The sequence below is a fragment of the Anguilla rostrata genome, chromosome 17 (genome assembly GCF_018555375.3).
Source record: "Anguilla rostrata isolate EN2019 chromosome 17, ASM1855537v3, whole genome shotgun sequence".
In the NCBI taxonomy this organism is placed as follows: Eukaryota; Metazoa; Chordata; class Actinopteri; order Anguilliformes; family Anguillidae; genus Anguilla; species Anguilla rostrata.
The window spans coordinates 232,351-256,159 of record NC_057949.1 but is presented as its reverse complement, the minus strand read 5'-3'; the positions used below and the strand labels follow the sequence as shown (position 1 = coordinate 256,159).

Here is a 23,809-nt window from a genome sequence, read left to right as displayed (position 1 = left end):
AATAATAAATAAATTAGCAAAATGCAAAATTTACGTCAAATCTTGATAAATTAGGCTTATATATTATATTAATACAATCGTCATCTTCATCACCACTTCATCTTAATTAGCATCATTTGAAACATAATTTAAGAGCAACTTAAACTATGTAAAACTATTTATTTTATTTTATTTATCCAGGAAAACCCCATTGAGATTGAAATCCCTTTTGCAAGGGGGACCTGACATGAAACACAAAATTACCCAACAAGACTTGCACCTAACGAAATGTACAAACATCAAATGGCGAATGAGACAGAGGTGCAACAATAATTAAAAGTACAGAAGAGATTAAAATGCGGACCAAATTGGAATTAAATATAAACTCTTATATCTTCTGTGGGACTCGGTGCCTGGGTCGTAATTAGATCAGTGTGAAGAAAATTTAGAGATAAAAAGTTCTGTCCAAAATAATTTCGTTTGTATAAATATCTTTGGCCATAGGACGTCATTTTTTTACCTATTCGGACGCAGCCCAGTTTCCCCTGGCTCAGGCTATCTGTAAAGAGGGCGTGTTTTCTTTCCCGGCATCCTGTGCGATGTATTAGGAGTTCTAAGATGGCGACCGTGCATTTGAGGATCGGGGATTTGGTTTGGTGAGAAACGTCTGATTGTGTTAAATTATTTCAACTTCTGGTGTATATTACATGGAAATATGCGTACATTGCCGTTTATTTCAGGTTTTCTTTTAGCGTTTAGCGAACCGAGTTGCAAAGAAGTGGTCGAACACTGAGCTGCCTAACGTTGGCTAATGACGTTCTGACCCAAACAAACCGAGTTCCTTTTCAGGAGAAAATAGCTAGCACATTAGCAAAATAGCCGCACCCAGAAATGAACCTCTATGTAACCAGCTGCATTTTATACTGTAGATTTTAAAACAAATCGTAATAGTGTTGTTTTTCTGATCTATGACCAAAACCATTAAGATTGCAGTTTTGCTACGGTTAGGTCTATCTGTATGGCAGCAGATGGTAGCAACAATAACCAGCTTGGTTCTATAGCTTGTGCTTCCGATATTTGAACAATTTAGCAGCTAGCAAAGATGGAGGCTAAGTAGCTAAAATAGCAAGAGTGCACGGACAATCATAGTCTTGTTTTACTGCACAAACATTAAAGTTACGCTTTAAAATAAAAGCAATCTTAGGTAGGTAACGTTAGCCAGGTTGTAAACCAAAATATTGTAGGGGCCTTAGTGGTATCAGAAACCTTGTAGCTAACTAGCTTGCTAATCTTGGGTTTGGAATATACGGCATACAATAGCCTACTTTGCAACTTATAGTTTTATTGTCCTCATTCAGCAAGAACGTTATTGTTTGCTTGCGAGCTAGCTGAGTCTCAGACTTTGCCAGTAAGTTAGCAAGCTCCTCACTGAGTAAATGTGGCCTAATGTATTGATGGGTATTTGGGTTAATGTTTTATAGGGGAAAGCTGGGACGGTATCCACCTTGGCCAGGGAAGGTGAGTTTATCAGTTTAAAAAATATACATTCTACAACGAAACATTGTGGCTTCCTTAAATTAATAACAGGCATGTTTGACAATTGGTGCTGAGAATGCCATCTAGCTTTTTAAGTTTTTGTTTTAATCAATTTAGTTTGGTACAGATGTTGAGTGTACTATGAGCAATATGACCGTCTGCAAATATCAAGATCAGGTTTGAAACTATGTTCTGCTCACTAAGCTTATTCCGTGTAAATATTTTTTGTAAACCTTGTATATATACGTATGTTTTCAGTGGAAAGTTAGTTCCTGGAAATGCTCCATGTAATGTGACAGGTTTTTTTTTGTTTTAGATCGTAAGCCCTCCAAAGGATTTGAAGAAGCCAAGAGGCAAAAAATGTTTTTTTGTGAAATTCTTTGGAACTGAAGATCAGTGAGTACATATCTTATTTTAATAATTTCACATTTCTGAAAGTGCTCTTGTGCACATTGCCAGAACGTTTGTCAGGTCAGTAAATGGGTTGTATTTGTAGCGCCTGGATAAAAGTGGAGCAGCTGAAGCCTTACCACCCCCACAAGGAGGAAATGATTAAGATCAACAAAGGGAAGCGCTTCCAGCAGGCAGTGGATGCAGTGGAGGAGTTTCTGAAGAAGACTAAAGGAAAAGAACAGGTGAATGGGTTACAGCTATGTAACAGATGCACAGTATTGTTGTCAACAGCAATGCACTTTGATTCAAGGTGACTTGTGCCACTTTATTTTTGAGATTCTTAAAGACTAGAAAATAAACTCTTGCTTCGTTGGAATTCCTACTCTTAATTCCTACTTTGTTGCAGGGGTCCCATAATTCCGAAGACAAAAACAAGTCAGCTGCATCTGATGTGAAAGGGCGAAAGAATCCTGGGAAAGCTGTAAAACTGCTTCTGGAACAGGGGGATGACCGGAGTGCTCTTGGAGGATGCTGTCCTCAAAGGGATGACAAGGTAAAGGACAAACGCCATTGTGGGGAGTTCACACTACATTAGGGGTGCACAACCATTTCAGGATTTTGTGCCAACATCTGCTATTAGTTTAACTGGTTCAATTATATCTTCATCTGACATTGGTATAAGCTCCAGCTACAGGTGCGGATTACAAGTGTATCCTAAATATTTAACTGCTTAAGTAGAGTGAACCAGGGTCGTTTATAGAGCTGTCAGAAAACTAAAGCTATGGTAATTGTTTGGGGCAAAGACCAGCATGCGACTGGCCCTCCAGGACTGGAGTTGTGGACCCCTGTACAACATCCACTGTTCTTTTTTAAATTAAGTCATTCAGATCTGCTTCTGAAACAGAGCTGAACTCTAAGACTACCCGCCCCACACCTGCAGTCGGGGTCAGATTATAGTCACGCATTTCTTTCCAGTGCTGTTGACCATTATGGGATTATGGCCTGTGCTGCCTGCTTCTCTCGCTGCCTCTAGTTCTTAGAAAGACAAGCTCATTGTATAGCCGCGTTTCCACCGCAGGAACTATACCCCGGAACTAGGAACCTTTTGAGGAACTCAGTGCGTTTCCACCGCAGGAACTAGGGTCTAAATTTAGTTCTGGGGGCTTTGTTTTACCCCCCAAAACGTTCCTGCTCGGGGGGTAGTACTTTCCGAAAGTACAGGAACCTTTTGGGTGGAGCTTGCAGCGCTGAACATTTCTGATTGGTCGAGAATTCGTAGCATTTGTGTTGTATTTATTTTCCGCCATTACCCGCCATTTTTGAAAATATGCAGCGGCAAACCAATTTATTTTCATAATAACTTCAAATCAAACTTGTATATTATGCGGCGCAGTAGCCTACTTTTGGTTATAACCTGTCAACGCCTTGGAATTATAACGTGTGCTCTTCTGTTCTTTTCTTGCTTTAGTATTCGTTTTATAAAATGCTAAGCATTCGTGCTGGGACAGCATATTACGTAGGCTACCAAAACATTCAAACGGATTAATTCGGTTGCTGAATATTTTCTTCCGGATTTTCTTTGTTAGCCCGTTGTAATTGACTCAAAACGTTTGATACAGTTATGTGAGGTATGCGGTAGTTCTGCATAATTAACATAGGTGATACAGTACAAGCAAACTGGAAATCACCTTCCGCACTTTTTATCCGGGTAAAATAACAGGTTAATTCTAGTAATCTTCGCTTTAGCTTTTTCAGACTGCCGTAATTTTACTCAATTTTACTGCCATTTTTCAATTCCACAAAAAGACCAGGAAGACTATGGACTCATTTATGGTGCATGGTTTGCATCTGGAGGGAACACTTCGCTGCTCGGCTAGCAGTAACTTCGAAGGAAAGCAAACGGTGGCTGTACCACTACTAATTTACATTTTCACGCAAATCCGAGTTTTCGTTCTATTCTTGTCATTTTGCAATTAGCCTCTATGGAATTGACGACGAGAAAGTAATAAAACAGCAAATTGTTTACAACGTGTGCATGTTTTCTGCTGTTAATGAATGTGTTTGAGAGGATATATGAAAATCAATAAATACAAAAGTAACCATATATAGTCATTGTTGGTAACCCGTTGTATATAAGTGGAATAAACCCCTCCGGGCTGTCCCGGTTATTAGAAAATAATGTAGGCTACTTCGGTGGTAGTATGGGGTTACAGAAGAAATCATATGACAGATGGACCGACGACAACGTCAGTGGGCTAATTTGCCTAATCTTCGCGGTACTTTAGACCCCGGTGGAAACGCAGACAACCATTGGCTGAAGGAACCTTTTAGTTCCTGGTAAAGTAGTTCCTGGGACTGAAAGTTCCGGGTAATTTTGGTGGAAACGCGGCTTATTTCAGACATATTACCTGGTAAATCTAAATACAAGGTAAATGTTCTTCATTTCTTCTTTAAGGATTTATCTGACTCTGACCCTGAGCCTTCTTCTGTTGAATGGCTGATGCCTGGAACAGTCACAGGATTCAAATGGGACAGCAGTGTAGGTCATATGAACCCCTTTCTTCACCAATGTATGACAGAGCCTGGCTCACAAACATTTCAATTTTGTATGTGTGCAAAGTGTATTCATCAAACTGATCACATTGCTTGAAAAATCCTAATACGCATTTTTCAGTTCATGAATAGAATTTTGATTCATTTCACTATTTGATTGAATTGAAATGGATTTGACCCCAACCCTGCTGCACATACATATATATATATATATATATATATATATATATATATATATATATATATAGTGAGCACCATAATTCATTAGACAGGGACACATTTTTTGTTATTTTGGTTCTGTACTCTAGCACTTTGAGTTTGAAAGGATGCAATAAAACGAGGTCGAAGTGCAGACTGTCAGGTTTAATTTGAGGGTATTTTTATCCATATCAGATGAACCATTTAGAAATGAGAGCACCTTTTGTACTTCGTCCCCCCATTTTAAGGTACTACAAGTATTTGTTGAATTGGCTTCACAGATGTTTCGTTAGGCAGGTGTATTCATTTGTGTCGTTAGTGAATGCAGAAGAGAGCTGTTGATGTCTAGTCTTGATTCTAGACTTTGCAATTGCCTTTGGAGATTGTTGTTGGGGTGTGACAACATGAGGAAGACAGCAATGTCGATGCAAGTTAAGCTGGCCGTCATAAGTCTCAGAAATGAAAATCAATCAATCAGGAACATTGCAAAAACCCTGGGCATGCCCAAGTCAATAGTTTGGTTCATCATTAACAAGAAAAAAACAACTGGTGAACTCAATTATGTCAAAAGACCCGGTCAACCGAGGAAGACCACTGTAGTGGATGACCGGAGAATACTCGCTATGGGAAGATAACCCCCCTGACAACAGGCCAACAGATCAAAAACACTCTCCTGGATGCAGGTGTAGATGTGTCAAAGTCTACCATACGTAGAAGACTATACCAGCAGGACTACAGAGGGTACACTACACGATGCAAACGACTGATAAGCCTGAAGAACAGAAAGGCGAGATTACAGTTTGCTAAAAAGCACCTAAAAGATCCCCAAGAGTTCTGGAACAAAGTCTTGTGGACATATGAGACAAAGATTAACATGTACCAGAGTGATGGAAAGAGGAAAGTGTGGAGAAAAAAAGGAAATGCCCATGATCCAAAGCATACCACTTCATCCATGAAACATGGTGGAGGGGGTGTTATGGCTTGGGCCTGTATGGCTGCCAGTGGAACGGGCTCACTTGTCTTCATCGATGATGTGACTGCAGACAGAAGTAGAATTGAGAAGTAGAACAATGAATTCTGAAGTCTACATAAATATTTTATCTGCTCCGATAAAACCAAATGCCTCCGTACTCATTGGACGGCACTTCATCATGCAACAAGACAATGACCGAAACATACTGCTAGAGCAATGAAGGGGTTTTTGACTGCCAAAAAGCGGAAAATCCTTGACTGGCCGAGTCAATCACCGGATGTGAATCCAATTGAACATGCATTTTACTTGCTGAAGAGGAGACTGAGGGCAAAAAGTCCCCGAAACAAGCAGGAACTGAAGATGGCTGCAGTACAGGCCTGGCAGAGCATCACCAGGGAAGATACCCAGCGTCTGGTGATGTCTATGCGTCGCAGACTTCAAGCAGTCATTGCATGCAAAGGATATGCGACCAAATATTAAAAATGATTACTTTCTTCTACATTGTTAAACTGTCCAATATTTTTTGATGCCCGAAAATGGGGGGGGGGGACTATGTACAAAAGGTTCTATAATTTCTAAACGGTTCATCCGATATGTATGAAAATACCCCCAAATTAAAGCTGACAGTCTGCACTTCAACCTCATTGTATCCTTTCAAATGCAAAGTGCTAGAGTACAGAACCAAAATAACAAAGAATGTGTCACTGTCCAATGAATTATGGTGCTCACTGTGTGTGTGTGTGTGTATGTATATATATATATATATATATATATATATATATAATATATATATATATATATATATATATATATATATATATATAATATACACACAGCCTAACTTTGTTTAGGTGCCAAGCCACGTTAGATACTAACGTTAGTTCAGTCGAGGTATCTTTATGTAATGTAAACTAACTAGCTTCGCTGGCTAATGTAACTTAATTCAGTACATGAATATCTATGTAAGGTAACTAAGTTAGCAATTTCTTTAGTTGTAAAACTGGCTACATTAGTTATCTTCTCTCTATCTGCTATCGCTATTGTTACCATCCACAAGAATTACTCCTTAACAAAATAAGTTTATACTTCATTTATTCTTTGTATAGGCTTACCTTATTGATGGCTTGCAATTTGCTTATCCGAGTCGATGATTGTGACTACCATTCCAAGTTGACGGTACAGAGAAATATCCAATCAGCGGTTTGATTAGCTTGGCGATGAGCATCTGTCACACACCAAACACACAAACGTTCGTCCAAACACTTATTGTTGATTGGCAGGTCATTCCTGTTGCCGGCTTACCTTTCCGTTTGAGATCAAGCCACCTCTGTTTTTTTTTTTTTTTTTTGTCAACGCATAGAACTCTGACCGTTGTTTTTACATTCATTCTGATATGTCGCCAGCAGCCATACCTCCATGCACTCTGCTCCTGCCAAATGGCTGAAGCTAAGCGGGTGTGGGCTTGGTTAGTACTTGGATGGGAGACCACCAGGGAATACTGAGTTGCTGCTGGAAGTGGTGTTGGGTGGGCCAGCAGGGGGCAATCTTCACACAAGTACAAATAAACCCCAATGCCCCAGTGCAGTGATGGGGACACTGTGCTGTAGGAGATGCCGTCTTTCGGATGAGACGTTAAACCGAGGTCCTGACTCTCTGTGGTCACTAAAGATCCCATGACACTTATCGCTAAGAGTAGGGGGCCGCCGTAGACTTCCATGGCAGAAAGCAATTGAAGCATTTGTCAAAAAAGTTTAATTTGTGGAAGATCACAGCTCTAGGACACAAAATGTCTAATTAGCAGAAGATGGGTCCTAATTGGACGATGGGTCCTTGACGAGTTGCACATATGTGCAAAATTTCATGACTGTAGCTCAAATGGGGCCGGAGATACGCTTGATCAAGTTTATCTAAGAAAAACACCTTTTTGCTCATGACAGCGCCACCTTTTGGCCAATCGGCTTCATATTTGCTCCCTGTCCATTTGGAGTTCCCCAATACATGTGTGCCGAGTTTCGAAAACATCGGCCTAGCGGTTGTGTCTAAACAGAAAATGAGCTCTCTAGCGCCACCACTTTGCTTGATCGGGCCGAAAATGGAGGGTTAGCCTCCACTCATGGCTGCCGATGTGCCTACCAAGTTTCATGGTGTTCGGAGCAACCGTCCAGAATTTACACACCTTCATGTTACAAGCCACGCCCTCCTCAATTTTCATTGGCTCATTGTGGCCATATAAATAGCTTTATCAAAATTCTGTGAATAACTTTTGGTCAGCACCATCTGTAGATCATACGTGCCGAATTTGGTGGTGATCGGATCAACGCCCTAAGACTAGTTCGCAAAAGTAGGTTTTTCGAATAATTCAAAATGGCGGAAAATCTATTATGACGTGTTTTAACGGCAACGGGTGCATTAGCATCGGCATGACCCAAGGATTCAGGGGAAACAATCCCCACAACTCTAGGCCAAACGGTTCAAAAGTTATAAGCAAAAATGTACCTTGAAGTTTGGCCTGTTGGTGGCGCTACAGAGTTGGATGGATTGACCCCAAATTCGATGCCTGGATACATTGGACTGTCCTTTATCAATGTGCGAAATTTCATAAAAATCCACCAATGGGTTCTATGGGCTGCCATAGACTCGCATTGCAGAAATAATAATAATACTAACGATTACAATAGGTGCCCTGCACCTTCGGTGCTTGGCCCCTAATAATAATGCCTTTTTACGTTCATTCAGCTTAAGGTGCTCCGCAGAAACACTTAAAAAGGCTTAAGCCTTTCTATGGTAGGAAAAACCCTGATATATATATATCTGGTAGGTTTGTGTGTTCTGGTACTAAACAAACTCTACCCAAACCCAAAAAACAGTGGAGACATGGAAAACCACACTGCTTTGCAAAACTTGGCCAGTCTTGATTACAGTGCCTTGTAGTGACTTCAAGTAACTAATGTATTATATTTTATTGTGTTGTACCCATGTAACTTCATTCTAGATTTAACTCTAGATTTAACATTGCAGCAGCACTCTTTCAAGCTGAGTTTCCCATGTAACTGTTTTCTATTGTAGCCAGTAAAGGATGATCCTCATTTCCACTTTCTGCTCAGCCACTCTGAGAAGGTAAGCAGCAGCACTGCTGGACTGCACTATGAATTTGAAAGTAACATAGTTTTGCCTCTGTAGGAATTCAATAAATAGAGGGGTCTGCAACCCTAGTCCTGGAGAGCCCATCAGAAATTAAATTATATAGGGATGGGCAAAACTCGTTAAAAAAATGGCTAAACAGTTACAGGATGCAAAAAAAAGATGTATTTGCACGTTTAAATGACAATATATAACCAAGATGTGCCTTTAAATATAAAGTTGCAAAAGCATTCACGGAGCAGATTTGCAATGCAAATGCTGTGGCCTCTCTATAATGGGTAATACAGAGTGCCGTATGATGGTAGTACCGAGCGCTGTATTACAGTAGTACAGAATGGTAGTACAGAGTGCCGTATGATGGTAGTACAGTGCTGTATGATGGTAGTACAGTGCTGTATGATGGTAGTACAGAGCGCCGTATGATGGGTAGTACAGAGCGTCCTATGATGGGTAGTACAGAGCGCCGTATGACTGTAGTACAGAGCGCCGTATGATGGTAGTACAGAGCGCCGTATGATGGGTAGTACAGAGTGCCGTATGATGGTAGTACAGAGTGCCGTATGATGGTAGTACAGAGCGGCGTATGATGGTAGTACAGAGCGGCGTATGATGGTAGTACAGAGCGGCGTATGATGGTAGTACAGAGCGGCGTATGATGGTAGTACACAGTGGCGTATGATGGGTAGTACAGAGCGCCGTATGATGGGTAGTACAGAGCGCCGTATGATGGGTAGTACAGAACGCCGTATGACGGTAGTACAGAACGCCGTATGACGGTAGTACAGAGCGCCGTATGATGGGTAGTACAGAGCGCCGTATGATGGTAGTACAGAGCGGCGTGTGATGGTAGTACAGAGCGGCGTATGACGGTAGTACAGAGTGCCGTATGACGGTAGTACAGAGTGCCGTATGACGGTAGTACAGAATGCCGTATGACGGTAGTACAGAGTGCCGTATGATGGTAGTACAGAGTGCCGTATGATGGTAGTACAGAGCCGTATGATGGTATTACAGAGTGGCGTATGATGGTAGTACAGAGTGCCGTATGATGGTAGTACAGAGTGCCGTATGATGGTAGTACAGAGTGCCGTATGATGGTAGTACAGAGTGCCGTATGATGGTAGTACAGAGTGGCGTATGATGGTAGTACAGTGCCGTATGATGGTAGTACAGAGTGCCGTATGATGGTAGTACAGAGTGCCGTATGATGGTAGTACAGTGCTGTATGATGGTAGTACAGAGCGCCGTATGATGGGTAGTACAGAGCGTCCTATGATGGGTAGTACAGAGCGCCGTATGATGGTAGTACAGAGCAGCGTATGACTGTAGTACGGAGCGCCGTATGACTGTAGTACGGAGCGCCGTATGATGGTAGTACGGAGCGCCGTATGATGGTAGTACGGAGCGCCGTATGATGGTAGTACAGTGCCGCATGATGGTAGTACAGAGTGCCGTATGATGGTAGTACAGTGCCGTATGATGGTAGTACAGAGTGGCGTATGATGGTAGTACAGAGCGCCGTATGATGGTAGTACAGTGCCGCATGATGGTAGTACAGAGTGCCGTATGATGGTAGTACAGAGCGGCGTATGATGGTAGTACAGAGCGGCGTATGATGGTAGTACAGAGCGGCGTATGATGGTAGTACACAGTGGCGTATGATGGTAGTACACAGTGGCGTATGATGGTAGTACACAGTGGCGTATGATGGTAGTACAGTGCCGTATGATGGTAGTACAGTGCCGTATGATGGTAGTACAGAGTGCCGTATGATGGGTAGTACAGAGCGCCGTATGATGGAAGTACAGAGTGGCGTATGATGGTAGTACAGTGCCGTATGATGGTATTACAGAGTGCCGTATGATGGTAGTACAGAGTGCCGTATGATGGTAGTACAGAGTGGCGTATGATGGTAGTACAGAGTGCCGTATGATGGTAGTACAGAGTGCCGTATGATGGTAGTACAGAGTGCCGTATGATGGTAGTACAGAGCGCCGTATGATGGGTAGTACAGAGCGTCCTATGATGGGTAGTACAGAGCGCCGTATGATGGTAGTACAGAGCAGCGTATGACTGTAGTATGGAGCGCCGTATGATGGTAGTACGGAGTGCCGTATGATGGTAGTACAGTGCCCTATGATGGTAGTACAGAGTGGCGTATGATGGTAGTACAGAGTGGCGTATGATGGTAGTACAGAGCGGCGTATGATGGTAGTACAGAGCGGCGTATGATGGTAGTACAGAGCGGCGTATGATGGTAGTACAGAGCGGCGTATGATGGTAGTACAGAGCGGCGTATGATGGTAGTACAGAGTGGCGTATGATGGTAGTACAGAGTGCCGTATGATGGTAGTACAGAGCGCCGTATGATGGTAGTACAGAGCGCCGTACGATGGTAGTACAGAGCGCCGTATGATGGTAGTACAGAGTGGCGTATGATGGGTAGTACAGAGTGGCGTAAGATGGAAGTGCAGAGCGTCGTAAGATGGGTAGTACAGAGCGCCGTATGATGGTAGTACAGAGCGCCGTATGACGGTAGTACAGAGCGGCGTATGATGGGTAGTACAGAGTTGCATATGATGGGTAGTACAGAGTGACGTATGATGGGTAGTACAGAGTGGCGTACTACCCAGCACTACCCATTTAGCATGTTTTCTAATGTTTAACGATTCAATATTTAGAAGTCACTCTGCTGGTTAAAGTTTTGAGTTAGTTACGCATTTGCAGCTTCGTGAAAAAGTATTTGCCCCTTTCCTGATTTTCTCAATTTTTCAGGTCCTGCTACAGCAGGTCTATTGGGTTCAAGTGATGACTAGAGCCGCGTTTCCACCAAAATTACCCGGAACTTTTAGTCCCAGGAACTACTTTTCTCGGTACTAAAAGGTTCCTTCAACCCATGGCTGTCTGCGTTTCCACCGCGGTCTAAAGTCCCACGAAGATTAGGCAAATTAGCCCACTGACGTATGAAAACATGCACACGTTGTAAACAATTTGCTGTTTGATTACTTTCTCATCGTCAATTCCATATAGGCTAATCGCAAAATGACAAGAATAGAACGAAAACTCGGACTTGCGTGAAAATTTAAATTAGTAGTGGCACAGCTTTCCTTCGAAGTTACTGCTAGCCGAGCAGCGAAGTGTGCCCTCCAAATGCGAACCATGAACCATAAATTTGTCCATAGTCTTCCTGGTCTTTTCGTGGAATTGAAGAATGGCAGTAAAATGGAGTAAAATTACGTCTGAAAAAGCTAAAGGGACGTTTACTAGAATTAACCTGTTATTTTACCCTGACAAAAAGTGCGGAAGGTGATTTCCAGTTTGCTTTTACTGTATCACCAATGTTAATTACGCAGAACTACCGCATACCTCACATAACTGTATCAAACGTTTTGAGTCAATTACAACGGGCTAACAAAGAAAATCCGGAAGAAAATATTCAGCAACCGAATTAATCCGTTTGAATGTTTTGGTAGCCTACGTAATATGCTGTCCCAGCACGAATGCTTAGCATTTTATAAAACGAATACTAAAGCAAGAAAAGAACAGAAGAGCACACGTTATAATTCCAAGACGTTGGCAGGCTATAACCAAAACTAGGCTACTGCGCCGCATAACATACAAGTTTGATTTGAAGTTATTATGAAAACAAATTGGTTTGCGGCTGCATATTTTCAAACATGGCGGTTGAAAATAAATACAAAAAAATGCTGCGAGTACTCGACCAATCAGAAATGTTCAGCGCTGCAAGCTCCACCCAAAAGGTTCCTGTACTTTCGGAAAGTACTACCCCCTGAGCAGGAACTTTTTGGGGGGTAAAATAATGCCCCAGGAACTAAATTTAGACCCTAGTTCCTGCGGTGGAAACGCACTGAGTTCCTCAAAAGGTTCCTAGTTCCGGGGTAAAGTTCCTGCGGTGGAAACGCGGCTTAGGTCACTCCAGAACTTTCATTTTGATTATTTTCAGCCATTCAGATGTGGATTTGCTTTTGTGTTTTGGTTCATTGTCTTGCCTCATAACCCGATTACAGTTTAGCTTCAGCTAACTGACAGTTGACAGGACTTTCTACTTAAGAATATTCTGGTACAGAGCAGAATTCATGGTCATGGTTCCTTCAATAATGGCTAGTCCTCCAGGTTCCGAGGCAGCAAAGCGTCCGCACATTACCACACTGCCACCATCATGTTTGACTGTTGGTATGATTTTCTTACAGTGAAATGCTTTATTTGCTTCATGCCAGGCATAATTTGGATGCTCGTTGTCCAAAAATGTCCACTTTTAACTCATCTGTCCAAAGAACATTATCCTAAAAAGCTTGGGGATCATCCAGGTGCTTTTTTGAAAATGTGAGTCAAACACTGATGTTTCTCTTAGTTAGCAGTAGTTTCCACCTTGCTACTCTCCCTTGAATCCAATTTTTGCCTAGTCTCTTTCTTATTTCGGAGTCATGAACACTGACCTTAAATGAGACTAGAGAGGTCTGCAGCTCTTTGGATGATGTTCTGGGATCTTTCATGCCTTCCTAGATGAGTTGTGCCCTTGGATAAATTTTGGCAGATCTGCTTTTCCTGGGAAGATTCACCACTGGTCCAAGTGTTCTCCATTTGGCTCTCACTGTAGTTCGGTGGAGTCCCAGAGCCTTAGGCTTTGTAACCCCTTTCCAGATATTTTTTTCCCTCGTCGCTTCCGGAACTTTCTTTGATCTTGGCTAGAGCCTGACCGCTGCCAGATTTTTGGGTCCGATGCTGATCCTGATTTTGAAGAGTCCTAGCCCACCAATTACCAATGTTTCGACCGATATTTTGTCAAAAAGTGCAAATTTTTCAAATCAATTTGAACAACTTGTATTTTATTAAAGTTTCTATATTTGAGAACATTTAACTATTTGTTAAGCAAACAAATAAATAAAAATAAACACATGTAATTTTATGAATATTATTATTGTTGTTATTAATTTGTTGTTATTGTTTCTTATTATCTATTCTCAGTAAATTAATTTTGTTTTCTTATTTTATTCCTACTACATGATCTCAAAGACTTTATCTAGCAAGCTTCCCTGTCCATAAGAATTCAGTGGTGAAAAAAACTACAATGCGCTCTGACGCGTGACTAGATGACACACACTCACTTGCAATAACGCATTAGCTATTGACACAGCCTCATTATTTCTTATCTGTTCTCAGTAAGTTAAATGAATTATATTTTCTTATTTTATTCCTATTACATGATCTCAAAGAGTAAGACTTTATCTGGCGGAGCTAATGAGTGAATCAAGTGTAACGTTAGATGAAATTAAATTGACTGGATGAAACGTGAGGCTTCCCTGTCCATAAGGATGTCTGGAAATTTGTGTTTGTGTTCGATCATGTCTCTGTTGTCACTGTATTATTAGCATTGTATGTTATATCATTGGAAAGCCTGTTCATTTCCCTTTACAATGATGTCCCATTTGTAAGGATCATGCATTTGTGGGATGAGCAGCACAGCTGATTATGTGGGTGGGGTCCCAAGTGAAATGTGGCAAATTTCCCTGCCAATGTCAAACAGTGTCAGGTCAGGGACAAAGTTGTGGAGAAGTACAGATCAGGGTTTGGTTATAAAAAAGATATCCAAAACTTTGAACATCCCACAGATCACCATTAAATCCATTATTACAAAATGGAAAGAATATGGCACCACAACAAACCTGCCAAGAGAGGGCCGCCCACCAAAACTTACAGCCCAGGCAAGGAGGGCATTAATCAGAGAGGCAACAAAGAGACCAAAGATAACCCTGAAGGAGCTGGAAAGCTCCACAGTGGAGTATCTGTCCATAGGACCACTTTAAGCCGTACACTCCACAGAGCTGGGCTTTATGGAAGAGTGGCCATTGTTTAAAGAACAAAATAAGAAAACATGTGGGGTTTGCCAAAAAGCATGTGGGAGACTCCCCAAACATATGGAAGAAGGTACTCTGGTCAGATGAGAGTAAAATTGAACTTTTTGGCCATCAAGGCCATCACTTTTTGGCCACTGTGTCTGGCGCAAACCCAACACCTCTCATCACCCCGAGAACACCATCCCCACAGTGAAGCATGGTGGTGGCACCATCATGCTGCAGGGATGTTTTTCATCGGCAGGGACTGGGAAACTGGTGAGAATTGAAGGAATGATGGATGGCGCTAAATACAGGGAAATTCTTGAGGAAAACCTGTTCTAGTCTTCCAGAGATTTGAGACTGGGATGGAGGTTCATCTTCCAGCAGGGCAATGATCCTAAGCATACTGCTAAAGCAACACTCGAGTGGTTTAAGGGGTGACATTTAAATGTCTTGGAATGGCCTAGTCGAAGCCCAGACCTCAATCCAATTGAGAATCTGTGGTATGACTTAAAGATTGCTGTACACCAGCAGAACCCATCCAACTTCAAGGAGCTGCAGCAGTTTTGCCTTGAAGAATGGGCAAGAATCCCAGTGGCTAGATGTGCCAAGCTTATAGAGACATGCCCCAATAGACTTGCAGCTGTGATTGCTGCAAAAGGTGGCTCTACAAAGTATTCACTTTGGAGGGGGGTGGGTGTGAATAGTTATGCATGCTCAAGTTTTCTTTTTTTTGGCCTTATTTCTTGTTTGTTTCACAATAAAAAAATATTTTGCATCTTCAAAGTGGTAGGCATGTTGTGTAAATCAAGAGATACAAACCCAGGGTGTTTTTAATTCCAGGGTGTAAGGCAACAAAATAGGAAAAATGCCAAGGGAGTGAATACTTTCACAAGGCACTGTAATCATTATAAACTTTAAACATGCTAAACTTTTATGAAAGTCTCTAAACAAATACATTTCTGTAACTCTCTTCGCCTGGTTCCTGGAGTCAGAATCACCTGTTTAGTCCCTCCAGGAAATAATTAATGCAAATTCAACCAAATTCCGCAATATTTGCAGAGGCTTGCAATTTAGCAAAATTCCCGCGATTTCTCTGCATTAATTGTCCAAATCCAGTGCCGTATATATGCATTAAAGCATATTTTAAAAAATATGTAGCAAAATGCATCTGCAAGGGCTGCAGTCATAAAGAAATGCATGACAAAATGGTTAGGGAAAGTAATCATAAGTACTTATCTGTCACAGGAGTCTTTGATCCATTTTGTGAATAAATTTGTTCTCTGATAAATATCTTTGTTGGCAGATGGCTCCTTTGGACAATTTCTGTTATCAACACTGCTATCTAGCATAATTAGCAAGCATAGCGTAGCTCGACCTGTGTAATGTTACTTGTTGCTCCCCTGGGAAAGACCGTTCATCACTGCATACTGGTTTACTCCAGAAATCCGTATTTTAATACAAACTTTGTATTAAAATAACTTCTCATTTACAGATATAGTTGAGTTGTAGTTTCATACATGAGTTTATACACCCTTACAGTTGAATTCATATTATTTAAAAAGCATTTAAAGCACTTATTTTTACAGAAGATGTAGCCTATGTATTCTATATTGCAGTCCAGACTGTGTTTTGTAAAGCTATGTCACTTTGGAATTTTTTTGTTACTTTGAGCCCATGGTTCTTTATGTTCTGAAAATAAAAAAAGACAGTATGAGATGAGAACTAAAATTATTATTATCGTAGGAAGTGATTACATATGACTCTTTGTTCATTAGGTAGTAGTTAAAAATAGATCACAATTTATTTCCTCGACTTAAAATTTTTGCCATTTCCCACAATTTTACCACAAAAAAATCACATAACCTCGCAAATTGCATTGCAATTTTTGAGAAAAGCCGCTGCAAAATCAAGCATTTTTGATCGCAACAATCACAAAAAAAACGAAATCCTGGAGGGACTACCTGTTGATTTTGAGGTGAAAACAAAAACCACATCAGACCCTGTTGCTCTCCAAGGCCAGGGTTGCAGAGCCTTGCATTAATAATGAACAAATGACAGTGGTTCATTCATTTTTTTATTCATTTCATTTTATGAAATTCTTTTCTCCCCCTGTTTTTTGTTTATATTGTTTCATGTTTGGGAATACTGTGCTCCACGTGTAATTGGTACAATATGTTTGCAAAGAGGTCTTTTGCTCACTTTGAAAGTGCTTTTGAATGCAGCATTGCAGACGTCTGCAGAATTGCTTCTGTTTTGGGTGGAACTTTTTCAAATTCTGATTGGGATCCACCTGTTCTCTGGTGTGTATGTTTTAGTCTGTGAAAGACATGTCTGCTTTTCATAAGGAAACATCTCCCTGAACTTCATTTATTTTCTTCACAGCCTGGTTCGTCGATGGAGCCCATTAGCAAAAGACTGAAGATTATTGAGGAGGTTAGTTATCAGCCTGAAGATGTTTGAGATTATATTTTTATTTTTGTAACTAGGCTTGCCATGTAGAATTGATCATAATTCACATTTTATTTATGAATGTTTGATTGATTACTTGGTCGAGTAATTTGCCTGTCAAGCTTGCGAATGACGGTGTTTACATACACATCATTATTCTGCTCTTTTTTGGAAACTTCAATTATGCTATCAATTCAGCCATTCTGTTATACAGTTATACTTATCTTATGCAATACATTTGTTAGACCACACTTTAGTATTGTGTGCAGTTCTGTGGACCGTGCTACAAGAAAGGCTCTGGAAAAGGTTCAAAGAAGGGCAACTAAATTGAGTTCTGGTATGGAAGATAAAAGCTATGAGGAATGACTTAAGATCTCTTAATCTCTTCAAGCTTAGTAAAAATATGATCCTAACCAAAATAAGGATTGTTACTTGGAATACGGTTGCATGTAAACGTGGTTAGTGTCTTTCCTTGTTTGTTTTCTGTTGAAAGAGATCAGCCTACCTTATTCAGAAGTAACCAGTTTTTGAATGCCTTATACAAAATGTGATTACATTAAGGCAGAGATGTCTCAAAACTATCAGATCACATTTCATCTAGTTGTGCGTGAAACTGGTTTTGGACCTGGTTGCTTTCAGCAGTAAATAGACCTGGTCAGCTTCAGTCCATAAATTTACTGTGACTGTAGATCACCACACATCATTTTTCCATTGTATCTGTGAGGTGCTGGCCTGTTAGCCTTTAGGTCGAAACCTGGGCCTCAGATTCACCAAGGACTGGTAGCCCAGCTAAAACTACACCAGCCCTAACCCTAACCCTAACCGGGCTGGCTCTTATTTCTACCAGATCTGCCACTGGACAGTGACACGCGCTAGGACCTAGCTGTCTTAGCGCATGTCAGTACTGCATTCCTGTCAATTATTTCACATCAGACTTATACTGTTTTTCATTGCTGACTGCACTCATGTTGGCCCTTGAGTGAGTGGGTTTGATGAGTACAGTGTTAAGTAATTACACCAGTATATATCTACTTTACAATCCTGTTATTGTAAACCCATCTCTAAAAGTTGTCAAAAATAGACATGCCAACATGTCCTTATAATTATTATATTATGATTTATATGTACTCCTCCGGTTAAAGTTCCCTTTAAAGTATGGCTTAATCTATATTAAACCCAATGATGACTTTACACAGGACACGGGATCAACTTCTATCCAAGCAGCAGACAGCACAGCTATCAACGGCAGTATTACCCCCACAGATAAACGGTAATAAAATGCACGTTATTCACGCTGTTAGTTACACTAGCACGCAGCGCACGTGTCTCTCTTTATTCTACTCCCACTCTGCTGTTTTCCAACAGAGAAGGTAGTCATAAGTTGAGGTGGAAACATCCCATAATGTCCTTGCACTACTTGCCAGTTTGTGTTAGTGTTACTGACTGTAAACCATTTTGTATGCGGTTTTGATGCATCTGTAGCATAGTATGCATGTGCTGAGAGGGCCTGCTGAAAGTCTGTTCATTCCAGGATAGGATTCCTTGGACTGGGACTCATGGGAAGCGGAATAGTGTCAAATCTGCTAAAGATGGGCCACATTGTGACTGTATGGAACCGCACTGCCGAAAAGGTTGGTTCACCTGCTCCAGTTGAGACCTGTTTGATTAACCCCTTAAACCCCACTTCAAATCCAGGTTTTTTTGTAAAAATCCACCCGTCTTAACTAAACCCCATTATCTCCAAAATTATATAAAGTATAGACATAGTTCCAAGCTTGAAATAAAGAGCACATTGACCAAAATATGGAGTCTCACTCAGCAAATGTACAGGACATGTTTATTATGAAAAACAACACAGAAATCCAAAAATCATTTTCTATTTTATTTATTCTGTTGTGATATTGCCATATTACACTTCCAGTTGCTAATTTCATTGAGGGTGGTACCCTCTGGGTAAGCCATGGCAAAGAAGGGAGACCGTTGTTTCCCAAATAATAATAACAGATGAATTTATTAATGCAAGTTAGACAGAGTGGAGTGGGGCAGTCAGTATTGTCAGCAGTACATGCGGATGCTTGGATGTAAATAAGCGTACACATGTGAGGTGTTGTAGGTGCAAGACAAAGAACACAAACCAAGCAGCGAAAAATTGCCCATGGCTCCAACACAGGCACAAAACAAAGGAAGGGCAGAGCACTTGCAAAGGGCAATGTGGGGTTTTTATTACCTGGGATGCACCAGGCCAGATGCACACCATCAAGAATGATGACTAGCTCCGCCTACCAACCAGTGAACACCAGAGTCGTCACAAACCCCACAAAACATATATTCTTTATTTACCCATTCTCTGTTTTTGACTAAGCCGTGTATTTCAGTCAGATGCTGTCCGTTTGGTGCGCATATATATGCAAATAAAGTGTGCGCTAAGCTTTCACTCGTGCCCCGTGCAAAAACGCAAAATGAAGGCAAGCTGCTACAGGGTAGAATAGCTAAGCCATAGTTTCAGCTAGAAGGAAGCTGTAAGCTTCATTTGAAAGCTATGTAAATGAGCTTGAAGAACACGACACTATCATTATTCTAATCTATATAGGGTTTCCAAGCGGGGGAAGAGTCAGGATGTGTAGATCTTCGGGAGGGTAGTAGTCGCTTGCTTTTAGGTCATTTACTGAGCACTGGTATGATCTCAATTTCTAAGTCTGATAGTTTTTCTTACTGTTTGTAAGACAGACAAGAGGTTTCTTTTCTAGAAAAACCACACTTTGTCATTTTAGTTACATACATAGAAATGCTTGTTTTCAAATGCTCATGCTCACGCTTTCAGTTCAATGGAAATAACGCAAAATGAATAGTGACTTTTGCTATACAAAGAGCAAATTGATTGCTTTGGGCTCAGCGGGGGATTTTAGCAATATCAACACCACTGTAGTATTGGCAGTTGTTTGACTTGTGGACAGTTATTAGGTTATAAAATGCCATAATCATCAACCTGGTTTCAGCCCTCTTTTGGGGAAGGGGACTGTTTCTTCTGTTATCTCTAGTGCTTTTACTGATTGCGACAGGGCTTTTTGCATCGAAGTGCAAAGAGATTTACAATGGTGTAGGTGTTACAGCAGTGGATCAGTGACAGATGAAAGCAATCAATTAATTCATTTGAGATGGGACTCACCTGCTTCACATTGGGACATGTTTAATAATTTCAGATGGGGCTCATCTGCTCCACATTGAGACATGATTAATAGTTTCAGAAAGAGTTAACGTGCTCCACATTGGGACATGTTTAATCATTTCAGATGGGGCTCATCTGCTCCACATTGAGACATGATTAATAGTTTCAGAAAGAGTTAACGTGCTCCACATTGGGACATGTTTAATCATTTCAGATGGGGCTCACCTGCTCCACATTGGGATATGTTTAATAGTCTCAGAAAGAGTTAATGTGCTCCACATTGGGACATGTTTAATAGTCTCAGATGGGGCTCACCTGTTCCACATTGGGACATGTTTAATAGTTTCAGAAAGAGTTAACGTGCTCCACATTGGGACATGTTTAATCATTTCAGATGGGGCTCACCTGCTCCACATTGGGATATGTTTAATAGTCTCAGATGGGGCTCACCTGCTCCACATTGGGATATGTTTAATAGTCTCAGAAAGAGTTAACGTGTTCCACATTGGGACATGTTTAATCGTCTCAGATGGGGCTCACCTGCTCCACATTGGGACATGTTTAATAGTCTCAGATGGGGCTCACCTGCTCCACATTGGGACATGTTTAATAGTCTCAGAAAGAGTTCACCTGCTCCACATTGGGACATGTTTAATAGTCTCAGATGGGGCTCACCTACTCCACATTGGGACATGTTTAATAGTTTCAGAAAGAGTTAACGTGCTCCACATTGGGACATGTTTAATCATTTCAGATGGGGCTCACCTGCTCCACATTGGGACATGTTTAATCATTTCAGATGGGGCTCACCTGCTCCACATTGGGACATGTTTAATCACTTCAGATGGGACTCACCTGCTCCACATTGGGACATGTTCAGTAGGTTCAGGTCCTCTGAATAGCTATGCTGATGCAAGATAAGAAGCATAAATTAGGTGGTCGTGCACCTGTGACCCACGGGCTGTACGCTTGCCTGTTCCCCAGCACTCTGCCTGGCTTTAGAACAAAGCCACTTTATTGACCTGTCAGTGAGTGGAAAAATACCAGGATAATGTTGGCCCATATGCTGTCATGGTCTTTTTATCATGTTTGCACTGACATTGCAAATAGCTCTGCTTTGTTTGCTAATTGAGCCACACAGATTGTGGACAACTGTTTTGGTCTCTTTCTCTGGAGTGTGTAATTGTTCTTGTTGCATGTAAGGTTTTGGTTTTGAGAGTGACCTGAAGTGTTGTGAAGCTGTATAATGTTGACCATGATGAGGCACATCCAGAGTGCTGAGCTCACTAGACTTGCCTTTGTTTCAGTGTGACCTGTTCATCCAGGAGGGGGCCAGGCTGGGCCGAACCCCAGCAGAAGTGGTGTCCATGTGTGACATCACCTTTTCCTGCGTTTCAGATCCAAAGGCAGCTCGGGATGTAAGTGCAGAATCGTATTTTGACCTATTTCTATGTTTTTAAATAGCATTTAGGGAATTTTGTTATTCTATTTATGTAAGTTTTTAAAATGTGAATGAAATGATTTGTGAAATGGCCCCTGGAAAGGACAGTCCTGAAAGAAATTAGAGCCTTAGAGCCCAGTATGCATGCAACATGTGGACACGCCCTGCTCCTGTCTCCTCCAGTTGGTCCTCGGGCCCAGCGGCGTCCTGCAGGGAATCAGGCCAGGGAAATGCTACGTGGAAATGTCCACCGTGGACCCAGAGACCATCACAGAGCTGTCGCAGGTACATGCTGTGCGCAGTCTCACACAGGTACATGCTGTGTGCATTCTCACACAGGTACATGCTGTGCGCAGTCTCTGAGCTGTCACAGGTACATGCTGTGTGCAGTCTCACACAGGTACATGCTGTGCGCAGTCTCACACAGATGCATACTGTGTGCAGTCTCAGCTGTCACAGGTACATGCTGTGCACAGCTTCACACAGGTACATGCTGTGCGCAGTCTCACACAGGTGCATACTGTGCGCAGTCTCACACAGGTACATGCTGTACGCAGTCTCAGAGCTGTCACAGGTACATGCGGTGCGCAGTCAGGTTTTCACAGAGCTATCACAGGTACCCACTCTTTGCAGTCTTTCTCTGAGCTGTCACAGGCACATGCAGTGTCCAAAGGTCCTTTACTCCTCTTTTTCAGACCAGGCTTGAATAACGGTAAACAAAAATAAATACATATTAAAGCCGCAAGCGGCGTTGGGAGGGGTCCAAGTTTTGGCACCATCGCACCCCCTATGGAGCGATGTTAAAATGGCTTTTTCCTCATCATCATATGCCTTCACCCAACATATCTACTGAATATCATGGTGATTGTATAAAATATTGATGACTTATGGCCAATTTTGTGCTAAGAAACGCTGGCGGATGACTGAGTTGCGTCGCCATGGATGTGTCCTGGCCGCGTCCCGTAAAGGTCTTTACTATGTTGTAACATTTAGATGGCATGTCGTAACACTTAGATGGCCCGGTGTGTATGTACAGCTGCAGCGCTTCCATGCCGCAACTAAAAAAGGTGTCACACTAGCGTTGTCTTGATACCAAAATTTTGACTTTGATACCGATATCAGGTTTAGTATCACGATAATTGATACTGAAACGATTCTGATTCAATACTCGGTACCTAACGATACAGAAATTACCTTAATAGATCAGAAACATAATGACCACAAGGGTTGACCTCATTTTCGAATTCACGGTTTATTAAAAACCTGGTTTATTAACAACCTTTAAGTTGAAGCCTGTTCAGCATATCAATAAGCATAGGCCAATAGTGTAGAAAACTATAGAAAACTATATTAAATATATTTCAAAAATTAAACAATTGTAAAGTAAATTATCTTTAAACAGGTCTTTCACTTTAAAATAGATCTAAAAACAGCATATTTCAATAACAATACAGCATCTTCCTATAATAAAATATTTACAAATTAGAACACCTATTGCTACTGAAGTCAACTGAGTCTAAGCTTGCGCTGTATCAGTGACGGAGAATGTACAAGCGCACGTCACCTCAGTTGCCAACCTTAGTTGCTACTGCCATCTAGCGAAGATTCTGACAAATTATACTTTTCATCCACTCAATCGGTAATGCGGGAGACACATTTCCCTGGCTTTGACATTTGACGCAAAACTACCGAACGTCGGAAAATTCTAATAGCGAACCGTTTCTTTTTTCTTTCTTTTTTTTAGTACCGAAAAAGTGGTGAAGTTTCGGTATAACGTGCAACAGTACGTCAGACACATATTCCAATCCATTGCTCAGCTTAGCAGAGAATGCACATTTCAGAGCGCCTCAGAGACAGATAGAATAATAACACATAAATACACATTTCAAATATTAAGTACGACATTGAGAAAAAACGAAACAAAAGGCGAAATATCAACTCGCGACCTGCATGCTGCGCGCAGAGCAGCCTACCATTTTATTTATTTAGACATTGGCAGATGAGAACATTTTCGGTTACGCTGACCTATAAAACGCGATTCCAAAAGCAAAATCAGACATGTTATACATCGTTAGAAAGCTTATACTCTCACCTACTGAATAAATGAATTGTCAATCAAGCCA

The 23,809-nt window shown here is 41.3% G+C and overlaps 1 protein-coding gene across 4 annotated transcripts in view; it reads left to right on the top strand.

The window, feature by feature from the left end:
* Nucleotides 1-511: 511 nt before the first annotated feature.
* Nucleotides 512-23,809, top strand: part of LOC135243910 (cytokine-like nuclear factor N-PAC) — a 31,397-nt gene continuing 8,099 nt past the window's right edge. For 2 of the 4 annotated variants that reach the window (XR_010326837.1, XM_064316047.1), the window contains exons 1-12: nucleotides 512-635; nucleotides 1,461-1,497; nucleotides 1,832-1,911; nucleotides 2,012-2,150; nucleotides 2,315-2,461; nucleotides 4,364-4,447; nucleotides 8,699-8,749; nucleotides 17,014-17,064; nucleotides 18,276-18,349; nucleotides 18,611-18,710; nucleotides 21,553-21,663; nucleotides 21,870-21,971. Coding sequence is in view for 3 of the 4 variants with exons in the window: in XM_064316047.1 (XP_064172117.1) it covers nucleotides 598-635; nucleotides 1,461-1,497; nucleotides 1,832-1,911; nucleotides 2,012-2,150; nucleotides 2,315-2,461; nucleotides 4,364-4,447; nucleotides 8,699-8,749; nucleotides 17,014-17,064; nucleotides 18,276-18,349; nucleotides 18,611-18,710; nucleotides 21,553-21,663; nucleotides 21,870-21,971 (1,014 nt within the window). In the remaining variant the exon portion in view is untranslated. The remainder of the gene's footprint in view (nucleotides 636-1,460; nucleotides 1,498-1,831; nucleotides 1,912-2,011; nucleotides 2,151-2,314; nucleotides 2,462-4,363; nucleotides 4,448-8,698; nucleotides 8,750-17,013; nucleotides 17,065-18,275; nucleotides 18,350-18,610; nucleotides 18,711-21,552; nucleotides 21,664-21,869; nucleotides 21,972-23,809) is intronic. The other 2 variants (XM_064316048.1, XM_064316049.1) reach the window with 2 other exon arrangements.